The sequence below is a fragment of the Triturus cristatus genome, chromosome 2_2, assembly GCF_964204655.1.
Source record: "Triturus cristatus chromosome 2_2, aTriCri1.1, whole genome shotgun sequence".
NCBI lineage: Eukaryota > Metazoa > Chordata > Amphibia > Caudata > Salamandridae > Triturus > Triturus cristatus.
The window spans coordinates 968,625,492-968,651,159 of NC_140582.1; the positions used below are offsets into that span (position 1 = coordinate 968,625,492).

The following is a 25,668-nucleotide window of genomic DNA, read 5'->3' on the forward strand; positions in this document are numbered from 1 at the left end:
CCACCAGGGGCAAAGCTGCCACGTTTGCTTTGCTACGTAATGTTCCGATTGCAGAAATCTGCAAGGCGGCCACTTGGAGATCGGTCCATACCTTTGCTAAGCATTATTGTCTGGACACGGATGCCAGGGCAGATGCTCAGGTTGGGCAGGCCTCCCTGCGGAATTTGTTCGCACAGTAGTGGTTGTGTTGTGTCTTCTTCTCCACCGCCGTTTTGGTATGGGGATGGGCTTGCCATTCTATTCACTAGATTATGACTATACACAGAGATCCCCTACTACAGAAGGAGTAGTTTCTTTTCTGTAACTCCAGTTCTGTAGTAGGGGTATCTCTGTGATAGTCCTAAGCGCCCGCCCTCCTCCCCGGTGGAGAGATGATTATTCATGTAAGGAATGCTACAGGTCTGGCGTGCTACGCCTTCAAAAAGAACTGAAAGTAAAAGGGACCTGCTGTGCATTCTGGGATACTGGGAAAGTTCTGGAAAGTTTTCTTAAAGGCACAGTATCCTGTTCTGAGATACATAATGGCAGCCTATGGGGCTTGTCTGTCCATTCCTTCCTCTCTATCATTCCAGAGGCTTTTGCTGGTAGAGGCAGGGTTTTTTCTTTGTAGAGAAAAGCTGGACAGGCAGTGCTGTTTGTGGATGTTGGTGGAATTTTCTAGTTGAAATGTAAATGTATGTGTCTTGTAAAGCGCACTGCTGCCCTGAGGCGTCCTGGCGCTGTAGACCTCTGGGGAACCCGTCCTGGCTATCCCTGTGAGATGGTCCCTCCAGGGTATCTCCAAGGTGAAACCAGGCATCCCTGGCGAATGTGGGGGGCCGTTGTGGAGATGAGGCAAGCTAATGCCCAGAGTCACCGAGTGTGATCCTTGGTTAGAGTAGGCACCAAAGCGAGAATTATCGAGTCCGCTGGCCCTGGTCCACGACCCTGCCGCGTCGGGGATTGAACCCTGGTCCCGGACCATCCTCTGCTTCTGGGTCTGCTTCCTCTAACCAGTGAGCCACACCTCTCCACCAGTTGAAGTACTGGACAGTGTAGCCTGTGGGTATAGGCTGCATTATCTGTCTTTAAATTAAATTCTCTCTTAAGGGTGGATGCAGGTCTGCATGATTTGACACCTTAAGAGATTATTTTTTATTGCTCCGGGGTCCCCGCACATGGGCGGGACTATTCACTAGATTATGACTATCACAGAGATACCCCTACTACAGAACTGGAGTTACAGAAAAGAAACTACTCCTTCTGTGGCATGGCAGCAGCACGGTCATAATTCAACACTGGGATCTGACCTGGGCACCTGCCCAATTGGTAATACCTTTAGCACCCCATGCAAGTCCCTAGTGAATTGTACCTCTGGTACCTAAGGCAAAGAGTCTGAAGAGGATCCATAAGGTATTCAGCATGTATTGTGCCACCCTAAGGGACCCCTCATCACACTGCCGTTGCATGATCTGGTGCAGAGAAAAGTTAAGCCACAATATGGCACAACTTCTGTGTGCCATGCCTGTGACACTGCATGCAGTGTAGGTATGTCACCCCTGCAGCAGGTCTTGCAGCCCTAAGGCAGGGTGCACCATACTACATGTGTGGACATATTTGCATGAGCAGATATGCCCACGGGGTGTCTAAGTCGATTCTTAGATACTAGAAGTGTACAGGGAAGCCATTTTAAGTACAATGTGCTGGTGTCCTCTTCCACCCCGCCCCCTTCCCAGCTCCCTACCCTCTTCTCATCTTAACACGACATTTGAGCTCCTGATCTTCTTCCTCCAGCCTGACTCTGTGACATCAAGCATGCTCTCTTGTATCACATAGATCAGACTTCTTTAAAACACAAAAGCTATTTGTTGCCTTTACACAGCCTCATGAGGGTCATCCCATATCTAATATTTACAACAATAAAGAGGGTCCCTAAAATAAATAAATGCACAGGCAGGAAAGCAGGGGTAAACACACCAAATGCTACACAAAAGTAACCAGCCTGGAAAGAAAGCTAAGCAGAATATCTCGCTATGATGCAGAAAAAGTTCTTAGTCGCAATGGAGCCAAGTGATTCAGACAATGTCTTATCAAATATATTCCAGTCTCAGAAGTAAATCTAAGTTCATTCCAAAATCTTCAATGTTAAATATGTGTCGTTGCCAAATATCAAGAAAAGTACATGGTGTCTGACAGAATACAATCTAAATATTCTGAAAAACAGTAAATTAATATTTTTGCTCTGAAGACCTCCAAAACGTCTCTCCCCTCTACACACACATACTCTGTCAAAACTACATAGATATTATTCATGTCACATGTATCCTTCCTCCAACGTATTTCAAATGTCAATAAAACCAAATACAAGACAACAAATATCATTCAAACTAAAGCAAGGACCAGAGTGGGGAACCCTCCACTCAAAACTCTAAAAATCCTTATCAGAAAGAAATCTATGTTAAATAACATTGGTACATAGCGTAGTCCGTAATACATAATTACATTCTTGTACACTTATATTTGTCAAGTATTCGAATTAATTCATTTGAATGTGATTTCATCGATCGAATATTCTGATCCTCGCGTTCCAGTCCTTCATATGCGCCGACGCTTAAGATAGGTTTGCTTTTCCTCCAGTACCTTGAAATGTTTTTAGGTCTCGTCTAGGCAACGCTTGTGCTGTCTCCTCGAGACATGCTATTCAGGTATGAACTTTAAACTCTGCCTATTTTCCGCCTATCTTTTCAAATGGCTCCTGTTACTGTCCATTTGTAAATGGTGGCTTTTGATTTGACTATAGGCTTAGTAGTCCCTCCTTAGTACCTCTTTTTCTCCTTTTGTAACCTCCCCTGAGGACACCCCCTGTTACATATATTGCTACTCAGGATGTTTTAATTACAGCCTGTGAGCTCTATTTTCTTAAATCACTTTCTCCTGCCTAGGCAGGGCATGCTCTACCCCCAATGCTTTCCCAGTTTACTTAATCTTCGTATCCTTCCCAGAACAATGCCTCCCACCCCTGTCCTTTGTGTAAGGGGCACGAAGGCTCGATGTTTTCAACTGCTCTGAGCTCCGATGTCAGGCAGCTGCTTATTTTCTGTTTTTGTTTTGAGTTCATGGGTGTGAGGGGTCAATTTTAAACTGATTTAAATGAAACATTTCGCGTTGGATGGCTTTACAACATTTTAGCATTTATGCAAGCGTTGTGTACTAAATAATCAATTGAGTGCAGGCTGGCTGCCTTGCTGTATCAAAGACACTGAAAAGGAACACGTGCTTGCAAAGAAGCCCGTAGCGCCAAAAACGTGGCGGCCCTCTTGGAAACGCACGAACACCACGTTCCTTGAAGTCTTTCTTGATTTCTTTCCCTTCTACTTTAGTTTAGAAACGCACACGTCCTCTGGTCATGTTTTCAAATTTTTATTTTCATTGTCTTTCCGAAAAAATTCCTATCAGACGGTACTTTCAGTTTCCAAACACACACGGCATTCAATCATAGATGTTAGCATTTTTATTTTAGAGAAACACACACATTTGATTGCCTCGGCTCATGTTTTCAGATTACGTTTTTTTCAGGAGGACAAACAAAAGAACAATCAGATTACACTGTGTTTCGCTTCTAATAACACACGGCATTCTATTACAACATGTAGACATCGTAATTTTAAGTAGGTTTATTAATACACCCACCAGCTGTACATCATCTCTCGCTGGCTCCATGGAAAACTAACCGTCTCCCAGCTCCTGTACATTCCATGATGTCATCCATTCTCATTAGAGTCAGGACTTAAAGGGAAAACTACAACACATCTCCTTTATATAAAAATGGCAATAAAGATTAACAAGGAAAAAATAGAAAATACAGAAATAGCAACTTAGATTGTATACATAAGCAAACTAATCCAGAAAACAATGTAAATACAGAACAACTCAACAAAAGAAGTAAATGAAGCAGTACACATTCTACTAATATTTTGCACAGTAGTCTTGAAGATAAAATGGTGGCCTCCTGACTCTAGGCTCATGAGTAGGTGGATCAGAACGAGGACAATCAACATTGCATTTGAGAAACCTTAACTGCGACAAGGAACTTCTACAACCACTCTCTCCTGAAAGTTTTGACAACCGAGACATACTCCATATGTCACCCCCTTCAAGCATCACCACATTCCTCATTACCTTAATAATGCGCCTAGGTCCAAAATATTTTGTTTCACCTTTTGGAGACCAAACTGCCTTCTTTACAAACACCAGATCACCTATTTTCCAAGTACAATGACGTACTCCATTTTTTGTGTCAAATCTGCGCTTATAATTGTCTTGGTATGTATTAAGTCTCCAATTATTTACAACACAACCCCTGTCTCTTACACTCAACCAAAGTGGATTTAACTTTGAACCAGCTGTTCTCCCCTTAAGTTTTTTAAACGGTGAGCAGCCAGTTACACTGTTAGGTGTGTTCCTGTGTGCCCACAGTTTTTCCCTGAGAATGGGTTTGAGAGAAACTCTCAGAAGCTCTGATTAATCTATTCATGCTCTCCACTAAGCCATTTGCCTGAGGAGAATAAAGAGCAGTTCTATGATGCGTGATGGAAAGCTCTTTTAAAAAATCCTGGGAGGTGAACTGCACCTTATTGTCTGAAACTAATACCTCAGGTACACCTTCACATGTGAAAGCATCTTTAAGAAATTCAATGATATTCCTAGTCACAACCGAATTCATACAAGCAGCTGAAACCCACTTAGAGGTATAATCAACCAGAACAACAACAACATCTTTCTGAAGGAGACAAAGTGTCAAAAGGACCTACAATATCCACAGCAAGCTTTGACCAAGGACGTTCAGGTATTGCAACAGGAGGAAGAGGACTAGTCCTCACATTCCTTGACTTATCATTGCCTGCACACATCACACAATCCTTAACAACACCTTCTACTTGTCGATCAACCTCAGGCCACCAATAAGAGTCTCTAACTCTCGCCTTAGTCAGACTACAACCAAGATGACCTTCATGTGCTAGGTTGATGATTTTTTCTCTCATATCATTAGGAGGTATCAGTCTTTCCCCAAGCAAAAGCTCACTTTGTACAATATCCAATTCATCACGAACATTCCAGAAACCCTTCACAGAATTTGGAACTTCATTCAAAGAAGGCCAACCATTAATAATAAAATCCATGATTATACCTCTGGCCTCATCACTCTAACAACTAGATTCCCATTCTCTCTTGTCAATAGCCGACTCTTTCACCCAAAAAACAGTGTTGTCAAAATTGTTAGTTGAACTTGCTTCCAAAGGCATTCTAGAAAGAAAATCAGCTGGTATATTCTTTAAGCCAGGCAAGTATTCCACTGTAAAATTGTATTCCCATAATCCTTCAACCCACCTTTTAATTCTAGGTGTAGTGTTCTCAACATTCCTACAGGAAAACATATGCACCAGTGGTTTATGGTCCGTTCTAACAAGAAACGGTAGACCCCACAAATAAAATCTGAAATTATTGATAGCCCAGTAACAAGCTAAGGTTTCACGCTCTATTACAGAATACCGCTCTTCAGCTCCCTTCAACGAGCGAGATGCAAAACCAATAACTTTATCACTACCATCAACCACTTGCGATAATACAGCACCCAAACCTCGCACACTGGCATCTGTGGTCAAAATTGTCCTTTTCTGGACATCAAAATGTCCCATCCTCGTTGCCAGTATTACAACATGTAGACATCGTAATTTTAAGTAGGTTTATTAATACACCCACCAGCTGTACATCATCTCTCGCTGGCTCCATGGAAAACTAACCGTCTCCCAGCTCCTGTACATTCCATGATGTCATCCATTCTCATTAGAGTCAGGACTTAAAGGGGAAACTACAACACATTCGTACACGGATGTTGGTATTTTTCGTTTGAGACACACATGGCATTCGCTCGCCTTGGCTCGCCTTTTAAGAATGCCACAAAAAACGCAATCGGATAACTAGAAACTATTGTTTTTGTTATTATCTTCATTCAGTAGATGATAGATTATTTGGCAAATTCTGCAAATTCATAATTATTTAGAAAATACTGTGGCCACAAAATACAGCGTTCCTGCCCACGGATGAGCTATTTTGTTAATCTTCGGATGGCAATATAAAGGCTGGCTCTCAATGAAAAGTAAATACATGAAACAGTGTCTGGTGCAATCTACTGATAACACTTTTATTTGGGAGTTGATAGAAAGACGAAGCCAATATGATTTATGGTACTTACACGAGTCTGTGTTAACACTACAAGAGACACTGACTGACACTGATTGACTGACACTGATTGACTGACACTGACTGACACGGACTACTCTCTACTACTCTACTACTCACTCTCTACTACTCACTCTCTACTACTCACTCTCTACTACTCTCTACTACTCTCTCTCAACTACTCACTCTCTACTACTCTACTACTTACTCTCTACTACTCACTCGCTACTACTCTCTACTACTCACGCTCTACTACTCACACTCTACTACTCTAGTACTCACTGTCTACTACTACTCTCTCTACTACTCTCTACTATTCACTCTCTACTACTCACTCTCTACTACTCACTCTACTACTTTCTACTATCTACCACTCACTCTCTACTACTCACTCTCTACTACTCTCTACTACTCACTCGCTACTACTCTACTACTCACTCTCTACTACACTCTCTACTACTCTCTACTACTCACTCTCTACTACTCACTCTCTACTACTCTCTCTACTACTCTCTCTCTACTACTCTCTCTACTACTCTCTCTACTACTCTCGCTCTACTACTCGCTCTACTACTCGCTCTCTAATACTCGCTCTCTAATACTCACTCTCTAATACTCACTCTACTACTCTCTACTACTCACTATCTGATACTTTCTCTACTACTCACTCTCTACTCTCTATTACTCGCTCTCTACCTCTCTACCTCTCTCTACCTCTCTATCTCTACCGCTACACCTCTACCTATACACCTCTACCTCTCTACCTCTCTGTACATGCACACATATGCACATATATATATATATGCATATGCATTTATATATAGGTATGTGTGTGTATGTATGTATGTGTGTATATATATATATATATATATATATATATTTATTCACTGAAAAAAACATAGGTTTCACACACGTTATAGTCACGAATGAGCATTTAAAAAACCTTGCAAATTCACTTAAAAAACCATAGGTTTCACACATGTTATATTTAGCTGGACATTTCACTCGTAAAATACCAATGAAATTCCCCCGTTATAGTTAGTGCAGGCAACTATAACTCACGCGACCGCAATCCTCTGCTGATGACGTCAGATATTACATCACTGTATTTAGACACTTATTTACCCATGTCTTCTTCCATTAATCTTTAGCTATACATATATTACAAATATTTATTTTTCATGAAGACACATATGTCATCAGTGATGTAATATCTGACGTCATCAGCAGAGGATTGCGGTCGCGTGAGTTATAGTTGCCTGCACTAACTATAACGGGGGAATTTCATTGGTTTTTTACGAGTTAAATGTCCAGCTAACTATAACATGTGTGAAACCTATGCTTTTTTAAGTGAATTTGCAAGGTTTTTTAAATGCTAATTTGTGACTATAACGTGTGTGAAACCTATGGTTTTTTCAGTGAATTTGTACGTTTTTTTAAATGCTAAGTTATGTATTTATTAATGTTTTTTTTTTCTTCAGGTTTTTCACCGTGCGCGCACCGTGAAATAATTTTATTTTTTTTAAATCGCGAGGTGCGCGCACCGTGCGTGCACGGTGCGTGCCGCTCACCGTGCACGCGCTGTGGGCGCTCGGTGCGCTTCGCGCACCGAGCACCAACGGTTCGCAGTGCGTGCCTCGCGATTTTTTTTTTTTTAAAAACTAGTTTTTTTCTCCCTTTGGGGTCCTTCTGTGACCCCCTGACCAAGGCTAGGGGGTCAGGAACTGTCCACTCTGCCCCCTTTTCACGTTCTCCACCTTTTTTTTCACCCCCTCAGACTGCGAGAGACAAAATGGCGGCCGACACTTCCTGGTTTCGACCGATTCGAATGTTTACCGACATCTAACAACCAATCAGAATTGCGCTCGCGCACGGCAGGGTGCGCGCACAGTGCGCGCACGGTGCGCGCATATAGATATTCATATGCTTTTAAATGCTATTTTCTCAGGAAATACTGAACAGATTTACACCAGACCTGCAAAAGGCACTTCCTTGACCTTATGGCTACCTCTCTGCCAAATTTCACGTAATTCTGTTCAGCCGTTCGGGCTGTAGCTGCGACTAAAGGTCCTATGGAAAAATGCATGGGGAAAATGCGTTTTGGGACCCCTCCTTTTTTTCGGCCCCCGCTTGACGAATCCCCCCGAGACTTTCAGGGTAGGAGCTGAGCGGAGCGCCCCATTAGTTTTGAAAATTTCGCGAGGATTCGTCAACCGGCGCCAAAGTTATTCAAAATAGAATTTTGAGATTTCCTATGGAAACTAGGTTGTAACTATAACTATCTACTGGCGACCGCCAGTAGATTATTTATTTATTTATTTATTTATATATATATATATATATATATATATATATATATATATATATATATATATACACATATACAAAAATGCATACATATGCATGGTATGTACATGAAAGTTTGAAAAACTATAATACAAGCAAAGCTAAAAAGCCACCTAATTACAAACAGAATTGCTTTAACTTAAACGCGGGCGAGACCTATTGCATTTTCAATGCTTGTTTACTTTGGTTCCATCAAGAAGGCATTCAGATGTGTCACACATTTTCCATACGTTCTGAATGGTAGCACTCTAGTTGCTCATTAGATCACTGTAGTAAAGCTACTGCTCACCAGGGAAGTCTGCTGCTGGTATTCAAAGTGCATGTTTCAGTCTGCATGTCAGAATATTTTAATGAAATGAGAGGATTTGAGAAGTCAAAATGTGCCCTAATCCTTCTTTCTGCAGCACTAATCATAATTTCTATGGCAAAATGAACCCCCTCATTTTGTTCCTTTGCAAATTAAATGTTTTAATTGTTACCACTTTATTCAATCAAGATGACATCAGGTGTGCCATACTTTTGTCATAAGTAAGACTGTTAGCGCTCTAGTTGTTCTTTAAAACACTCTGGGACATTGTCATTGGGTTATAATTGGGCTACATCTCTGTGATATTTGTGCTACATTTGGGCTCTTTTGTCTCTGGTGGCCATCTTGGTAGACTTATTTGTTTTGAAGTTTCCTAATTTCCTCATTTACAACAGTCTCCTCAGTAGGAAATACTTTCAGGTTTTTTACTTTCATTCCACCAAGAAGGCATTCAGATGTGTCACACATTTGCCATAAATTCGGAATGTTAGCACTCTAGTTGCTTATTAGATCACTGAAGTAAAGCTACTGCTCACCAGGGAAGTCTGCTGCTGGTATTGAAAGTGCATGTTTCAGTCTGCATTTCAGAATTTTTTAATGAAATAGAAGAGGATTTGAGAAGTCACTCAAAATTTGCCCTAATTTTCTTTTTTCCGCACTAATCATAATTTCTATGGCAAAATGAACCTCCTCATTGTATTCCTTTTAGATTAAACTACTCACTCTTTACTACTCACTCTTTACTACTCACTCTTTACTACTCACTCTTTACTACTCACTCTTTACTACTCACTCTTTACTACTCACTCGCTACTACTCACTCGCTACTACTCACTCGCTACTACTCTCTACTACTACTCTCTACTACTACTCTCTACTACTACTCTCTACTACCACTGTCTACTACTCACTCTCTACTACTCACTCTCTACTACTCACTCTCTACTTACTCACTCTCTACTTACTCACTCTCTACTTATTCACTCTACTACTTACTCTCTCTACTACTCTCTACTACTCACTCTCTACTACTCGCTCTACTACTCTCTCCTGCTCACTACTACTACTCTCTACTACTCTCTACTACTCTCTACTACTCTCTACTACTCACTCTCTACTACTCACTCTCTACTACTCGCTCTCTACTACTCGCTCTCTACTACTCGCTCTCTACTACTCGCTCTCTACTACTCGCTCTCTACTACTCGCTCTCTACTACTCTACTACTCTCTACTACTCTACTACTCACTCTCTCCTACTCACTCTCTCCTGCTCACTCTCTCCTACTCACTCTCTCCTACTCACTCGCTACTACTCACTTGCTACTACTACTCTACTACTACTCTCTACTACTACTCTCTACTACTACTCTCTACTACTACTCTCTACTACTACTCTCTCTGCTACTCTCTAATACTCATTCTCTTATACTCACTCTCTACTACTCACTCTACTACTCTCTACTACTCACTCTACTACTCTACTACTCTCTCTACTACTCTGCTACTCTCTCTGCTACTCTCTCTGCAACTCTCTCTGCAACTCTCTACTACTCACTCTCTAATACTCACTCTCTAATACTCACTCTCTACTACTCTACTACTCACTCTCTACTACTCTCTACTACTCACTCTACTATTCACTCTTTACTACTCTCTACTCCTCACTCTCTACTACTCACTCTACTACTCACTCTACTACTCTTTCCTACTCACTCTCTGCTACTCTCTCTACCTCTCTCTACTACTCTCTACCTCTCTACCTCTGTCTCTACCTCTACACCTCTACCTCTCTCTAAACGCACACATATGCACATATATGCATATGCATTTATATATATGTACGTGTGTGTATATATATACATACATATATATAATCTGCATATCTATATAAATACAAATATAAATGCATGCATACATATACATATATGCATGTTATGTACATGAAAGTTTGAAAACCACTAATAAAAGCAAAGCTAAAAAGCCACCTAATTACAAACAGAATTGCTTTAACTTAAACGAGGGTGAGACCTATTGCATTTTCAATGCTTGTTTACTTTGGTTCCATCAAGAAGGCATTCAGATGTGACACATTTGCCATAAATTCTGAATGGTAGCACTCTAGTTCCTCATTAGATCACTGTAGTAAAGCTGTAGTAAAGTAGTACATGATCCTTTAGGGATCATGTACTACTGTCCTACTGTCCTATTGTAGACCGTTGTTCTCTGACGCAGTGTTATTCCGCTGCCCTTGGAGTATCGTTTTTTTCTGTGTCTCTAGGGTTGTTTTTAATTACGCTGCCTGGTGTCCTTGCCATAGTTTTTATATGGAGCTTGTGCTTTAAAAAAAAAAAACCTAATACCTACGTATGTCTGGTCTATTGGTTATTTTGACTGGCCGGTTTTCTCTGAGAACCTTTGTAGTATTAGTTCACAGACCCTCCTCTGGGTGGGTATAGCTATGGTATTTATTTCAAAAGTTAAGGAATCTCATTTTCTGGTAGATCTGGTAGAGACATGCACTACTGAGTTACAACAATATACTTTATCCCCAAGGTCCATAAGGATATCCAAAAACCACCAGGGAGGCCTATTATATCGGCCATAGGCAGCAAGTTGGAAAATACATCCAAATATGTGGATTTCTTCTTACAAGATCTGGTGAAGAAACTCCTGTTATACATTCAGGACACAGGGGACTTCATTCGTAAGATCGAAAGGGTAAAATGGGACGATGACTGTTGATTTCGCTCGATGTAGTATCCTTGTATACTAGCATACACAACCGAGACGGCTTGATGGCAACAGAATATTATCAGAATACTAGGCCTAGACAATTCTGTATGCAAAACAACATGTTATTGTCTATGATTGCCATATGTTTGGAAAATAACTTCTTTTTTTCAACAATCAAATCTTCCAACAGGTCAGGGGGAGTCTCCATGGGGGCCTGCTTTTCTCCCAGTTATGCCTGTCTCCATATGGGCATGTGGAAGGAGCGGGTCCTCATGGCAACTCGTAGTGATTTACTCTCCAGAAATGTTCTCTGTTGGTACAGGTTTTGGACGTGGAGGTCTTTACCTCTAACAATAAACTAGAAACACACCTTCACAGGAAATCTACAACTGGCAACACTGTACTTCATGCCACCAGCCATCATCCGCCTCACTTAATCAATAGCATTCCCTATTGGCAAATGCTGCGGATTAGAAGAATATGCAGCACAGAAGTGGACTGTATACAGGCCCAACAAGCCAGCAAAGATAGATTCCTTGCTAGAGGATATCCAGAGAGCGTGGTAATGTCAGCAATCACTAAAGCTAACAAACAGCAGCGTTCAGAAATATTGGCTAATCGCTCTAAGAAGGAAGTTAATCTGCCTCAACCTATTGATCAACCTCTTAGGTTGGTGCTGACGTTTAATCGACAGCACAAGAAACTGAGAAAAATTGTTAATAGGAAGTGGCCGTTGGTCTTGAACAATCCCATATTGGGGAAACGTATATCTGCAACCCCCAGTATGACATACAGGAAAGCGCATTCCATGAGCGATGCTTTGGTCAGGAGCAGCCCTGAGATTGCTACACCGAAAAATTGGCTCAGCAGTAGAACAGGGTTTTTCAAATGCTCCAGCTGTAGAGCGTGCAAGCAAGGCTGCAATACTGAAACATACACCACCCCCTTTTTGAGGGCGGGTGTCCTCCTTTCTACCAGCCTGGAAGGCCATTACTTCGGACCAGTGGGTCCTCCAAATCCTAGAAAGAGGTTACACCCGTCCCTTCACATCGGCTCCACCCCCCCCCCCCCCCCCCCCACTACGCTTTCATTCTCCGGACCACCTTTCCATCCTGCAATAAGAAGTGGCAACAGTCCGACGGAAAGGAGCTGGGAAGTTAGTGCCGGAGCAGGAAATGGGACTAGGATTTTGCTTCCAATCTTAGTTTTCCCCGAGAGGGACAGGCATCATAATCTCCCAGAGAGCTGCAGATCTGCAGTTTAGTGGGGGAACGAGACCAACCTGCACTGTGGATGGCATTCAGTCTCCCTCCGACTGTAGCCATGGTAGTGACTGATGCCTCCACCCTAGGGTGGCGGGTTCTCAGGAGGATCTGGAGATCAGATGCCTTTGGCCTCCAGAGAAGCAGGTGTTTCACATGAACCTAATTGCACTGCAGGGAGATTCGGCTGGTGCTCAAGACTTTCCTACCTGTATCCAAGGTTGGCCCATCCAGATCAGGACTGACCATACAACTGCAATGTGGTATGTGAATAAACAATTGGGAGTTAGTTCTCCACTCATTTGCCTAGAAGGGTTGTCTGTGTTTTTTGGCACACTCCAGGAATCCAGGATGCAGCCCCGAGTAAGAAAAACCTACGTAAAGTAAATGATATTGCAGTTTGCTTAAAATTCCCATTGAGCTCAATGTTATTATTGTGTTAAGATTGTGTAAGGTATTATTTACTTTTACTTCTGCCTACCTTTGTGGTTGCATTGGACTCTGTGCACACTATACCTTGCTTTGGTATAGTATGTACAGAGCCAGCTTCCTACATTGGTGGATCAGCGGTGGGGTATACAACTTTGCATTTGTTGGACTGACTTGGTCAACAACTGATCACACAACAGAACTCCTCAGTTGTCTTTAGAATTCTGAATGTTTTGAATTGACATTTTTTTTCAAATTACTAAAAGTCTTGTTAGGGCTTTGATTAAGTCCCTTTAGAATTTTAGAAAAATAAAAACTCACTATAGTTAGGGGTAAGAGGGGTTAGAATGTCTCTAAACAAGAACCCAGCTATTAGTGAAAATATAAACAATGACATAGAGAGCATGGTTGAGGAGCTCAACCTCAACCCTTAGCTTAACTTAGAATTTATGGATTTAAGGTCTCTATGTAAACTTAAAAACATTGTTGTGGTCCCCACCCCGCCAAACAAATGCTCCAGGAGCTATTGGCAGGGTATGCTAAGGACCACCCCATGAGCAAGGTGAAGACCTCTCATATAGGGAAGAGGATGGAGTGGGATGAGGATAGCTTTCAACCCCCCTTACGTCCTAGGGAGAACAGGGCCCCTGTACCCCTGACTCCAAGAATACAACTCACAGCACTTAAATCCCACACAGGTGGGTCAGGTGCATCCGAGTCCATTGAGGACAGCCTCATTGAGGAGACCAACCTCTTAGTGAGGTTGACCAAAAGATTAGACCTAGAGACCAGATTGCTGGCTCTAGAAAAGTTAGTTAATAGTCTATAAGTAGAGGTGGCATGCGAAGGGCCTGCCTCGGGTTTTTGCATGCAAGAGAGACCCTCCTGCATCTAAGAAGCCAATTCACCCAGAGTCAAGCCTCCCTAAAGACCTCTACAACTCTTTCTGCTAATAGGGGCTTGTACAATTAGTAAAAAAATCTATCTGTAAGCCACTGAGCTTTATTTGCAGGCAGTGCCCCCTGGGCTTCCCGCATATGTTCCTAGTAATGTCTGCACCCAATTCTTGCGAAAGGCTGCAGGAGTTCTGTCTCAGCCAGAAAGGACACTGTGGACTCCTAAGCGACCAGGACCACACTCCTATGTTCCGGGAATGTGTGATTAATCACAACCTCTGTGGTGACCTGTACACCATTGGTGCAATTTAGCACCATCACAGGTGTTGCTACAGACTCCCTGTTTAGAATCCAAGGTAGCAGTTTGCTGGGCTATTGTGTTAACTGAATCCGGGAAAGAATAACCCTTGATCTCAGGTTCTGATCCAACCTGCTAAAATAATGATATGCTAACGAGTGACTAGCGTTCCTTATCTGCCAGGTGAAGCTCTCTCCACACATCTGTGCTTCCTGTGTTGGACATTCTTTGATGCAGCACACACACCATATGTGGGTTCGAGGCATGTGGGCTGCTGAATTCATATCTGTGCATAGATCGCCGCCTAGTGTTGGGTCCGGATGATTGCACATTGTTGTCCTGGAAGAGTCTTCGAAGTATCACGAGATAGGTGGCTCCTCCCCTGGACTACAGTGCGCATGGGCATCCTCTCCATCCTCAGATTGTTTTTTTCCGCCATTGGGTTCGGATGTGCTTATCTTTGCTCAATTTAGGAAAACTTTATTTAAGGCCAAAAGCCTTTAGGTATCGTCGGTATTGTTTGCGTTCGGTATCGACAAATTATTATACTTATTCTCGGATTTATTCACACTTCTCGGACCTAGTTTCGGTCCGAACATCGATCGACGTTCGAGGATGGAATCGAGGACTCCCTTCAAGAGATGTCCTTTATGTCATGCGAAATATCCACACATCGATGTCCATCCGGTGTGTAACAAATGTTTATCACCGGATCATGATGAGTCCAGGTGTATGGCCTGCGCCCGGTTCCGGTCAAAGAAGACACTTCGGAATCGACGGGCGGCTAGATTGGAGGCCAAACAATCGGCGTCTAACCCGGTTAACATATTCAGCACCGAGGATGAAGAAGTCGAGAGCGTAGAAGAGATAGACTCGAGCCATGCTTCGGAGCATGAATCCCAATCTGACGACGATGATGAGGTGATTTTCGAGGACGAAGACGTCGTCGACGAGGTAGGAGACGACGATGAGGCCCTTGGGCCGAGGAAGATAGCTCGGGCGAGGAGCTAGGCCAATCTGTCGATGCGGAGGCCGAAGGAGACAGTCTTAATAAGGCTCAGGTCGAGGGATCGCCTGCGGGCCTTACCCAAGATCAGTTGGATCGTTCTACAGCCCCGCCTGAAGGCCGGGCTTCGAACATTTCAAAAGAGCCAACAATAACAAAAAAGACTGGATTCGATTCAGTGAAAGCGAAACCAAACCCAGCACCGGTCAAATCGAAGCCGAAAGTGCAACTGGTTCAGGTCGGATCGAAGGCATCGAAGCCCTCCAATCCGTCGACACAGAAAAAGGACATCGGAGCCGACCAAAGAAAGAAGGACTTTGGTACCGAGAAACCAAAAAAGGGCTTCGGCACCGAGACACAGAAGAAGGCCCTCGGTCCCGAGAAGACGCAACGGCCTATGGCACCGAAGGTTGGGGCACCTAAGGCAACACTCAATGACATTCATCCTGGTTGCTCCAATGTGGGCACGCCAGCCATGGTACACCACGTTACTAGAACTGTCCGTGGTGCCGCCTCAAAGACTGCGGCTAACACACAAACTTTTAACACAGAACCATGCCGAAATTCAGCACGCAGATCCGCAACAGCTGAACCTGGCTATCTGGCTCCTGAAGTCTTAGAGTTTGGCTACCTGAACCTGCCTCCAGAATGTATGAATATCATCAAGGAGGCCAGGAGACCCACGACCAGAGCTTGCTATGCGGCTAAATGGAAAAGATTTGTCATTTACTGTAAAAACAATGACATTAATCCGCTGGATGCATCCATTCAGAACATCATCTGTTACCTGTTACACTTATACCGATGCAATCTGGCATACAACTCCATCCGTATACATCTAACCGCAATAGCGGCCTATCTTCAGAACAGGCAGCACCTCTCTTTATTCAAAGTGCCTGCCATCAAAGCCTTCTTAGAGGGACTCAAAAGAGTGATTCCTCCAACTCACCCACCGGCACCGGTGTGGAACCTGAATGTGGTCCTCACCAGATTGATGGGTCCACCTTTTGAACCTCTACATTCATGTGAGATTCAATTCCTCACCTGGAAAGTAGCCTTCTTAGTGGCAATCACTTTGTTGAGAAGAGTTAGTGAACTCCAGGCACTAACCATTCAAGAGCCATTCATACAGGTTCACGCAAACAGAGTTGTACTACGTACTAACCCCACTTTCATGCCTAAAGTGATATCGCAGTTCCACATGAATCAAACTATTGAACTGCCTGTTTTCTTTCCAAATCCAGAAAATGTCGTGGAGAGAATGCTCCATACACTAGATGTAAAGAGGGCCCTCATGTACTATATAGACAGAACAAAGGATTTTAGGAAAACAAAACAACTGTTCGTTGCCTTTTCTCCTCAACACAAGGGCACCACCATTTCCAAAGCAGGGATAGCCAGATGGATCGTTAAATGTATTCAAATTTGCTATGAAAAAGCTAAACGCACATTAACGATTCCTCCCAGAGCCCACTCAACACGAAAGTTAGGGGCGTCCATGGCTTTCCTAGGGAATATTCCTTTAGAGGAAATATGTAGAGCAGCCACATGGTCCACTATACATACATTTACAAAACACTACTGTGTAGATGTACATTCCAAACAGCAGGCAGCTGTAGGACAGGCTGTTCTCAAGACCCTTTTTCAGACTGCTGCAGCTGGCACGGGCAGCCACCACTAATGGAGGTACTGCTATATAATCTATGCACAGATATGAATTCAGCAGCCCACATGCCTCGAACTGAATATGCTACTTACCAGTATGCATCTGTTCTTGGCATGTAGGGCTGCTGACATTCATATCGCCCACCCTCCTCCCCGGCGCCTGTAGCGGCTGCAGCACTCAGAATTACTGTATAGCATGGTCATCACTTACGGTATCTACTCCATCACTGCCACAATGGCGAAAAACAATCTGAGGATGGAGAGGATGCCCATGCGCCCTGTAGTCCAGGGGAGGAGCCACCTATCTCGTGATACTTCGAAGACTCTTCCAGGACAACAATGTGCAATCATCCGGACCCAACACTAGGCGGCGATCTATGCACAGATATGAATGTCAGCAGCCCTACATGCCAAGAACAGATGCATACTGGTAAGTAGCATATTCATTATATTTGTGTTATGCTTCAGAGGGCGTCTATCAATTCCTCCATCCAGAACACAGTTAAAATCTCCTACCCGCACTAGCGTGACATCCAGGCAGCCCTACAACTGATCCTTTATCCTATAGAAAAAATCCATGCCTTAGTGTTTGTTGCATAGAGATTAAGGATGCAGATCTCCCTCCCATCCTTTACCTCCTGTAGGAGGATATATCGCCCCTACAAATCTGCGTACGAGTAATTAAGTCTGAAGTCTGCTCAGGATCCACCAACACAGTGATGTCCTCCTCTTAGCGTATGCTGAATACGTGAACAAGTATAGTTGCCCCACCATTTCTTTTTTAGCTTCTCTTCCTCAGACTCTTATTGTTTGTCTCTTGGATGCATGCTATATGAACCTTTTAACAATGGGGGTAAGCGAAGACCCGTGATGTACATAATCCACGGACATTCCAAGTAAGGAAGTTATACTTATCACAGATCATGGGTCCAATGTATACTCCTTTGTAGGCAGTGACCCCCCCTCCTCCATGCCCTCTTCTGGGGGCAACCCTCCAGTTGTCAAGTGACCACCCAGATAATAAGCAGGAAAGCAACGTATCACAGCTGTTCTGAACATTCAACAACCTACCCCCATCTCCGCCCCAAAGCCATCCCCAGGTAAACACTTGAAAACATCATAACACCGTGTCTGTCCAGCAATCCTTCCCAAATACCAGTGGTCAGATAAAGTTCTCCATGTAACTTTAACCACTATTCTGTTGGGTATAATGTATGAAACGAGTCCCGCCCTGTGGGCCTGAAAACCAAAAACAGCGGAGGCCCTCCAGGGAGGGTCCCTTCAGCTGTTTTAATCAACCCCAAAAGGCAATGCTTTCTATCGCTAATTGTCTGATAACATTCAAGTGCTCCAACTTACACAAACCGTATCTGGAAGTAATATGACACCTTTTGTGCCACAACTGGTATGGTCTCCATCCACCAGAGATACAGCCCAGTGCAAAGTATTCATACCTTTTCTTCTTATCATTGCCCCTTATGAGTGACCTTTCTGGAAGAGCAAAGTTGAATCCTCCATGCGTTCCGTGGAAGCCCCTCCACTCCTTCCATAACCCCCCCCACCCCCCGAGACATAAGTTACTCCTCCACAGCCAATGTGCCATCCTCCTATACCATTATTTATGATGACTTCCTGTTTCTCGTGCCGTGGGACTCTGAAGACCCTCTCCACTGCCCCACACATCTCTTCCCACTGGGGCAAGTCTGGAATAGCCCACACTCTGATGAGGAAATCTTGTCCCATTGTTCTAGTTAGGACCACACCTCCAGGTGCTAGAAACAAATTGTTTTACTATGTTTTACTATGTGCAAAGACTTGTAGGCTAGCTGTGTATAATTCATAGCCCTGAGCTTTTGTTTCACATCGAGAAAAGTCTTCCTTTTACCTTGCACCTTTTTGGCTAGTTTGGATAAATGGTGTTTTCATGCTTGTCGAAGTGGACAATACCAGTTTTCCTGGCTTTCCTGAGAATAACGTTGTGGTCCTTATAATTGTAAATCCTTGCTATGAGCGCCCATGGAGGGGCCCCTTTAGCAGTTTCATTGCCATTTTTCTGTGTGCTTTCTCCTCTGCAAACATTTTCGACATCTCCTGCAGTTTAAGTACATTGAGGATCCATTGTTGCAAGAAGTGTTCTGGGGAAGCTCGCTTGGATGCCTCAGGGATTCCCAGTAATCTCAGATTATTGTCCTGCAAGTGTTGTTCAGTGACTCTTTATCTTTGAGAATCCTGGTATCCACCATCATCCTGGACATCTGATCCTTAATTGTATTCACTTCATGTTGTTTCACGTCAGCTACATTATGCAGGTCAGTTGCATAGTAGATTCACTTCGAAGGAGACTGAATCAATTTTGCCCTCCAATGCAGGCCTGGAGATCTGTATAGCTGCCATCAAGTCTGCCCTCGTGAGTTCATCCGGAGAGTCCCCCGAGTCCTCCGGTGTCCTGGCACTTGGTGCGCTGGGCAATGCCCTTAATGTGTATTGAGTGTTGTGCGTGTATTGAGTGATTATTACCCTGTGTGGTGCGGGCAGCCTAGTCTTTCTCCATGTTCCACTGCTGTGATCACTACTCCCCTGCTCTGGCCTGTCTCTCCCAAGACCCTTTGGTCTGTCCACACAGACAAGCACCCTCTTCAGCCAGTCCTCAGTCCCCCAGTGACGTCAAAGACTGAGAGGATCCTCGCAATGTGTGACAAGCAGGGCAGCCCAACGTCTCCTAACAGTGCTCCAAGTGTGGCAGTAAGGGTCACCCAGAGATTTCCAGAGAGGGTCCCACCAAAGCGAAATTAGGCAGCTCCGTAGACTTGGCCCAACAGTATGCCCGGACCCACCTGCCTGCCGATAACATTGGTCGACAACTAGCAGTCTATCCGCTCGCCTAGTGCAGCTGAAATTCATCGGTGCCTACACCCGACCGTTGTCAGGGGAATTCTTCTGCCCCCACCCCGTCCTCTGATGCACTCAGGCCGAAGGAGCCCTTCCTAATATGGCTGCCGCCTGTTCCTCTCCTGTTGCGGCTCCCTTGTCCTCTGAGGATTAGGGGCTTTGCCTCACGTGTGCTCCGGCGAGCCTCCTCACCTGATCCTGCTGGCCCAGAACAATCTAATGAGACCCTACGAGGGCATCAGTAGCCGGACACCTCTGAAGCGTGCCACAGCACAGGCCCTGAGCAACCTTAAGCCCCCGCAAGGTAGTCTCGATCCTTAGGCAAAGCAGCAGTCATAATATATGTGCTCTGAATTAGCTTCCTCTAGAAAAACGTATTGTATGTCTGTGTATTTGCTTCAAGGGACTACATGACTATGGTCCGGTTTTCATGAAGGAGTTGTTTTACTGGAATGTTCCATCCTGAGCCCTCCGGTCCTCTTCTGCCCATCTCCTTGTGACCTCTAAGGGCCAGAAAACACAGCAAGGTGTTAGGCAGGGCCTTTGATTATCTGGTTCTGATTTTGTGAGACTCCCTTCTCAATCTGAGATCCCAAACAGATTTGTTCAGTTGTAGTAAATTGGCTGTTTGGACACTAAATTTCACTTGGAGCTTTTGTTGACAAACTGTTCTTGCAGTTCTAGGACACCTGCGGGTAGCTCCATGCTCTATACACAATTTAAATAAATAGCCCAAATAAATTCCACTTCCAGTACACTGTGCCACCTGATGCAATTTGTTGGTAATAGCAGAGAAACTATTACTACAGAAGTCTCCTGCAGGTTCCTCTTACAAATTTTCAATGGCCATGTAATTGCAAATGTCAAGTGACAGATACTGAAAGCAAATAGCAAGCTAGTAACTTTTGTGACCTCTTTCCGTTAAATGTATTTCTTTTTTATAACAGGGCATTAACTTTGGGAGGAGGATTGCCTAATTTGGAACATCTCAATCTCTCTGGTTGTCTCATTGTGACTGGAGCTGGACTGCAGGAATTGGTTACAGCGTGCCCTTCTCTAAACGATGAACACTTCTACTACTGTGACAATATTAATGGTAATATTATTCACAAATTGCTTTAGATTTTTACATAATTGTATGCATTAAGTACTGAGCCCTAGTATTCAATAGAACACACATTTTAGGAGGCTAAATTCCATATACAAGTAACTATATAGTAATCTCTTAAAGGCACAGAGTTTATCTCTTCTGTTCATTTCTAAACGTGCAATGCTTCTAGATTATTCTGTTCTGCTAATTCTAAAACTGTTTTCACTGTGTCAACAACTCCTCCTTTTCAGTTCTGTTGTTCATTAAAACAAGCATATGCTTATTTATCTTTGAAAAATGTCAGCTTCCGAGTTGAAGCACATTTTTTATTTATTTATTTATGTTTACATCGGTCCTGCCCCAGTGTGCAATTCTCCACTTTCCATTCTTTATCCTTTCCTGAGTCACATGGGGCTATCCAGGCTGCCAATCTCTGGTCTGTTTTATTTCTCAGCTATAATTAGCCTTGCAACACTAAAAAAATAAACTCCACCACCACGAAGATATATGTTCGAGGCATATGAGCTGCAGATTGTACACTGTGCATAGATCGCCATCCTCCTTCGGTCCGTACTGCGCATGGGCTTCGACTCCATCCTCAGATAGTTTTTTTTTCCGCCATCGGGCTCGGATGTGATACTTCGTGCTCCGGCTTCGAACTTTTACGGTTCCAGCCTCGACGGAAAATCCTCGTTCATCGAGTTTCTTCATCTATTTTCATCTCTCGTAGAGGCACTTTTCTCGATTCCACACATCGGCACCGGCCTTCGGGCCCTCCTCGACTCCGGTCCCGGCCGATGGAAAGGACTCCGTTCAAAAAGTGCCCAAAATGTGGGTCTAAATATCCCCACACCGACCTCCATCAGGTGTGTAACCTTTGCCTCTCTCCAGAACACGAGGCCAGAGACTGCCCCGCCTGTGAGTCTTTTCGATCAAAAAAGACCATCCGGGATCGAAGAGCTCGACGCACCATGGCGCACTCCTCGACCGCGTCTCCACCGGACATCTTCGGAGACGACACCGGGGCTTCGGGGCAACAACACACCGAGCAGGAGGAAGACATCGTCAGCGCTTCTGAGGCCGACGACTCCGACCTGGAGGACATCACACCGGCGCAGAGGGTCGTGAGTACTCTACCCCCTCCCACCCCCGTGCCCAAATCCAAAGAGACTCAGGTTACACCTTCGCCTTCGGGCCTGGGGAAAACCAAACACGCAGCTTCTATCACCCCACCTTCGGGCCCGGTGTCGAAGCCTCACAAGTCTCACGGCAGCTCGGGCTCGAGCCAGCCTACTCCTGGTGCCGATAAACACCGTTCGGCACCGAAGAAAGTGACGCCCAGCTCGACTCCGAAGCCTGGACGCGGCGGATAAATCAAGCATTACCAGTACGGCCTTTCCACCCTGGTCTAGTTGTATACGTAGACTTTCAGTAGCTGCAATTAATGCAGATTCAGTACTATGCTGTGGCCTAAAACCATGTTGTGCTACATCCAATTTGTTATTGGATTCTATAAAGGACCGCAATTCCTCGTTTAGTACCTTTTGAAGTGCTTTAGATGGAAATTGTAGACATGTAATAGGACGATAGTTAGCAACTTCAAAGGGATCGAGAGTTGGTTTTTTAAAAATAGGTTTTATCAAGGAATTTTTCCACTCCATTGGAAAATGTCCTGAATTAAGGATGTTATTCAGTAGGGGTGTCAAATTTTTTGCTATGGTATGGGAGATCATATGAAGAACCGTAACAGGACATGGATCCAGATGAGAGCCTGATTTGATTGCCAGGATAGTTTTTTCAACTCTGTCCTGTGAGAGAACAAAACTCTTTTAAAGAAACTTGTATGTCAGGTACATCCGTCTTAGACACATCTTGTCTAACATCAATTACGGCAGTAGAGAATTCCTTGTAAACTTTGGTCACTTTGTCATGAAAAAATTTGGCAAGTTTGTCACAGAACTGGTTTGTTGTGCTAACTGACTTTGCATTACCAAAGGTAACCAATTTAGTGACTGTCTTGAATAATTCCCGGGGAATATTTTTAGAGGCCATCATTTTCTCAGCAAAATACATAGATTTTGCCTCAAATATGGCTTCTTTATATACTGCTAACGCCTCTCTAGTGTGTTTTTCCAGGCTCTGAATATTCCTTTCTCCAGAGTCGTTCTTTAGCTCTGCAGATTTTCCTTACATTTTTTAGGTTAGAATTATACCAGAGGGCTGAGGTCCGTCTATTCTTTACCCGTGTACAAGTTTCCGGGGCTAGCCTTAAAACCGCCTGTTTGATCCAGTGGTAGTAAAGTGCTGCTGCTTGGTCCGGGTCAAAGTCAGGGTCCATTAAAGGGCTCTGTGACTGCAATGCAGCTTCAAGATCAGGACTGCTTATTTGTTTCCAGGGCCGTGCAGCCCCTGTTCTAATTGGACCTAGGGTTCTATTTTGGAGTCCATTTATAGAAACTTCAAAAAAGACAGCACTGTGATCGGTCCAAGGCAGGGGTAATGTTTTAACAAATTTTGTCTGATGATGGTTAGTAAAAATACCATCCAAGGTGTGGTTGGCCGTATGTGTATGGCTGGTGACAATTTGCTTCAAACCTAAACTGAGAAACCTATCCAGTAACTCCCTAGTGTCAGCGTTTTCTGTGGATTCCAAGTGAAAATTAAAATCACCAGCACAGAAAAATTAGGATTCCATAACCGTCATAATGGCTTTGATAAGTGTTACCTGGGCCCGGGTGGTCTATAGACTAGAAGTCCGTTAAACACATCAGTATTGGTGACTTTAAAACTAAACAGAATGGCCTCCTCTTTAAACTGGGGAAAATCGGAAAAAGTAGCTTTAATATGCGAGCGATAAGCGATAGCCACCCCTCCCCCCCCCTTTGACCTATCATATCGATTCTAAATAGGTCGTAGCCTGAAGGTATAGCCACATTTAGGTCAGGTTCTGAGGCACTGTGAGTCCAGGTCTCGGTAAGAAACAGTATATCCGGCACATGAAGTTCTAGAATGTCAGCAAGTTCATGTCTGTGCTTGAGAAGGGATCTGGTATTCAGTAGGACAGCCGTTGAGGTACGCTTTTTACCGAAACGTTTGTCAGATTGAGTATAATCAATGTTGTTTGAAGAATAGAGAACATAAGGCCCATTTCTCAAAACAAAACAGCACGTAGGACAGCAAACATCCTGAGAAACATTGTTAAAGTGAATATCCATATAAGATTGCATTTTCACCTGAACCCACATAGCTGACTGCTACAGGAGGATATTTTTAGCAAATAGCGCAGTACATTTGTTACACGCTCCTCGACATGTACAATATTAAAGCCCTCCTCACTCACTACCAGTCCCACAATGCATCAGTAAGGGAGTTAGCAGTGTGTACCGCCCCTTACCTTGCTGAGAGACATCAGTGGTTGTCAAAATCACATGGGATCAGAAATGGTTTAAATGGAAGCCCCGCCTTGCTATCAACGCTTGGCTTACGAAGCTTTCGTGTTAGTAATCCTCGCTGAATCCTTGTGTGCCTCGGACCTTGACGAATTCCTGTTTGCCTTGGACCTTGACTGCTACTCGCATAATCCCGCCCCTACCTACCTGGTTATTATTGGGATTCCTCGCCTCCGTATTTCCTTAAGGAGTTCTTGCCTTGCCCGTAGGACGCCGACATCGTTGAGCACCGAGGAGGGCTGGAGCCCCTCCCCTCTCGTACTGCACAGGTGAAGCGCGCTTACGGCAGGCTGCGAAGGCACGGCTCCTCACCATCTACCGTGCCTGGTTGCTTTCATCACTGTGAGAACCCTGCAAAGCGGAATACCTCTTGTCACACGGAGTCTTCACCCGCGGTTGCCACGGGTAGGCTACACACGTTGATCTCCTGTTCCTTTTTTTTTAATTTTTTTATTATTGTGACCTTTGAACTTAAACTCTTGCGGGACGAGGTGCAGCCTCCATTGTTTGCTTTCTTAGCCCACGGATATTATCCCCCTGGATCTTTCTATCACAGCGTGACTCTACTTACTGTGAGGATTTATCACAGTCCCCTTCTGTTGTTTTAAAAAAACGTCCAAGAAGGATTGGAAGACTTGGGAGTGTTGTTCGTCTCCCTTAAAGCTACAAGTACCTTTTTTGCCATATGGCATGTTAAAACTTTATTGAAATCACCCACAGTACATGGAAACCAAGTCGGCGCCTGTCAAAAGACGGAGTCAGCGTCCTGTTCTTTTCTGCTCTTGCGGAGGTAGGGGAGTTTATTATTTTATCTCTCCTGCAGCTCTGCCTTTTCCTTCCCTGCACTGACGCTGTGAGCTAGTTTTACCTCCTGGGTGGGTCTCCCTGACGCCCTTCTTCCTGGTCCCGGATCTTCCTGAGAGTATCATTCATTTTCCAGTTAGTTAATCTTCTTGAGAATGTTTATACTCTAGGGGAGATTGGAGATCCTGTTAATCGCTCCCGTGGATGTTGGCAATCGGATTGGGCCCGCACAAATAGTTACGCGAGAGCGACAACATTTTTGGTCCTTCTCCC

At 44.0% G+C, this 25,668-nt stretch overlaps 1 protein-coding gene across 1 annotated transcript in view; it reads left to right on the plus strand.

Annotated features, from left to right (window-relative positions):
• FBXL5 (F-box and leucine rich repeat protein 5) overlaps positions 1-25,668 on the plus strand; it is a 266,441-nt gene that overhangs the window by 107,873 nt on the left and 132,900 nt on the right. The window contains exon 10 of the mRNA XM_085642397.1: positions 21,000-21,148. Coding sequence (XP_085498523.1) covers positions 21,000-21,148 — 149 coding nt within the window. The remainder of the gene's footprint in view (positions 1-20,999; positions 21,149-25,668) is intronic.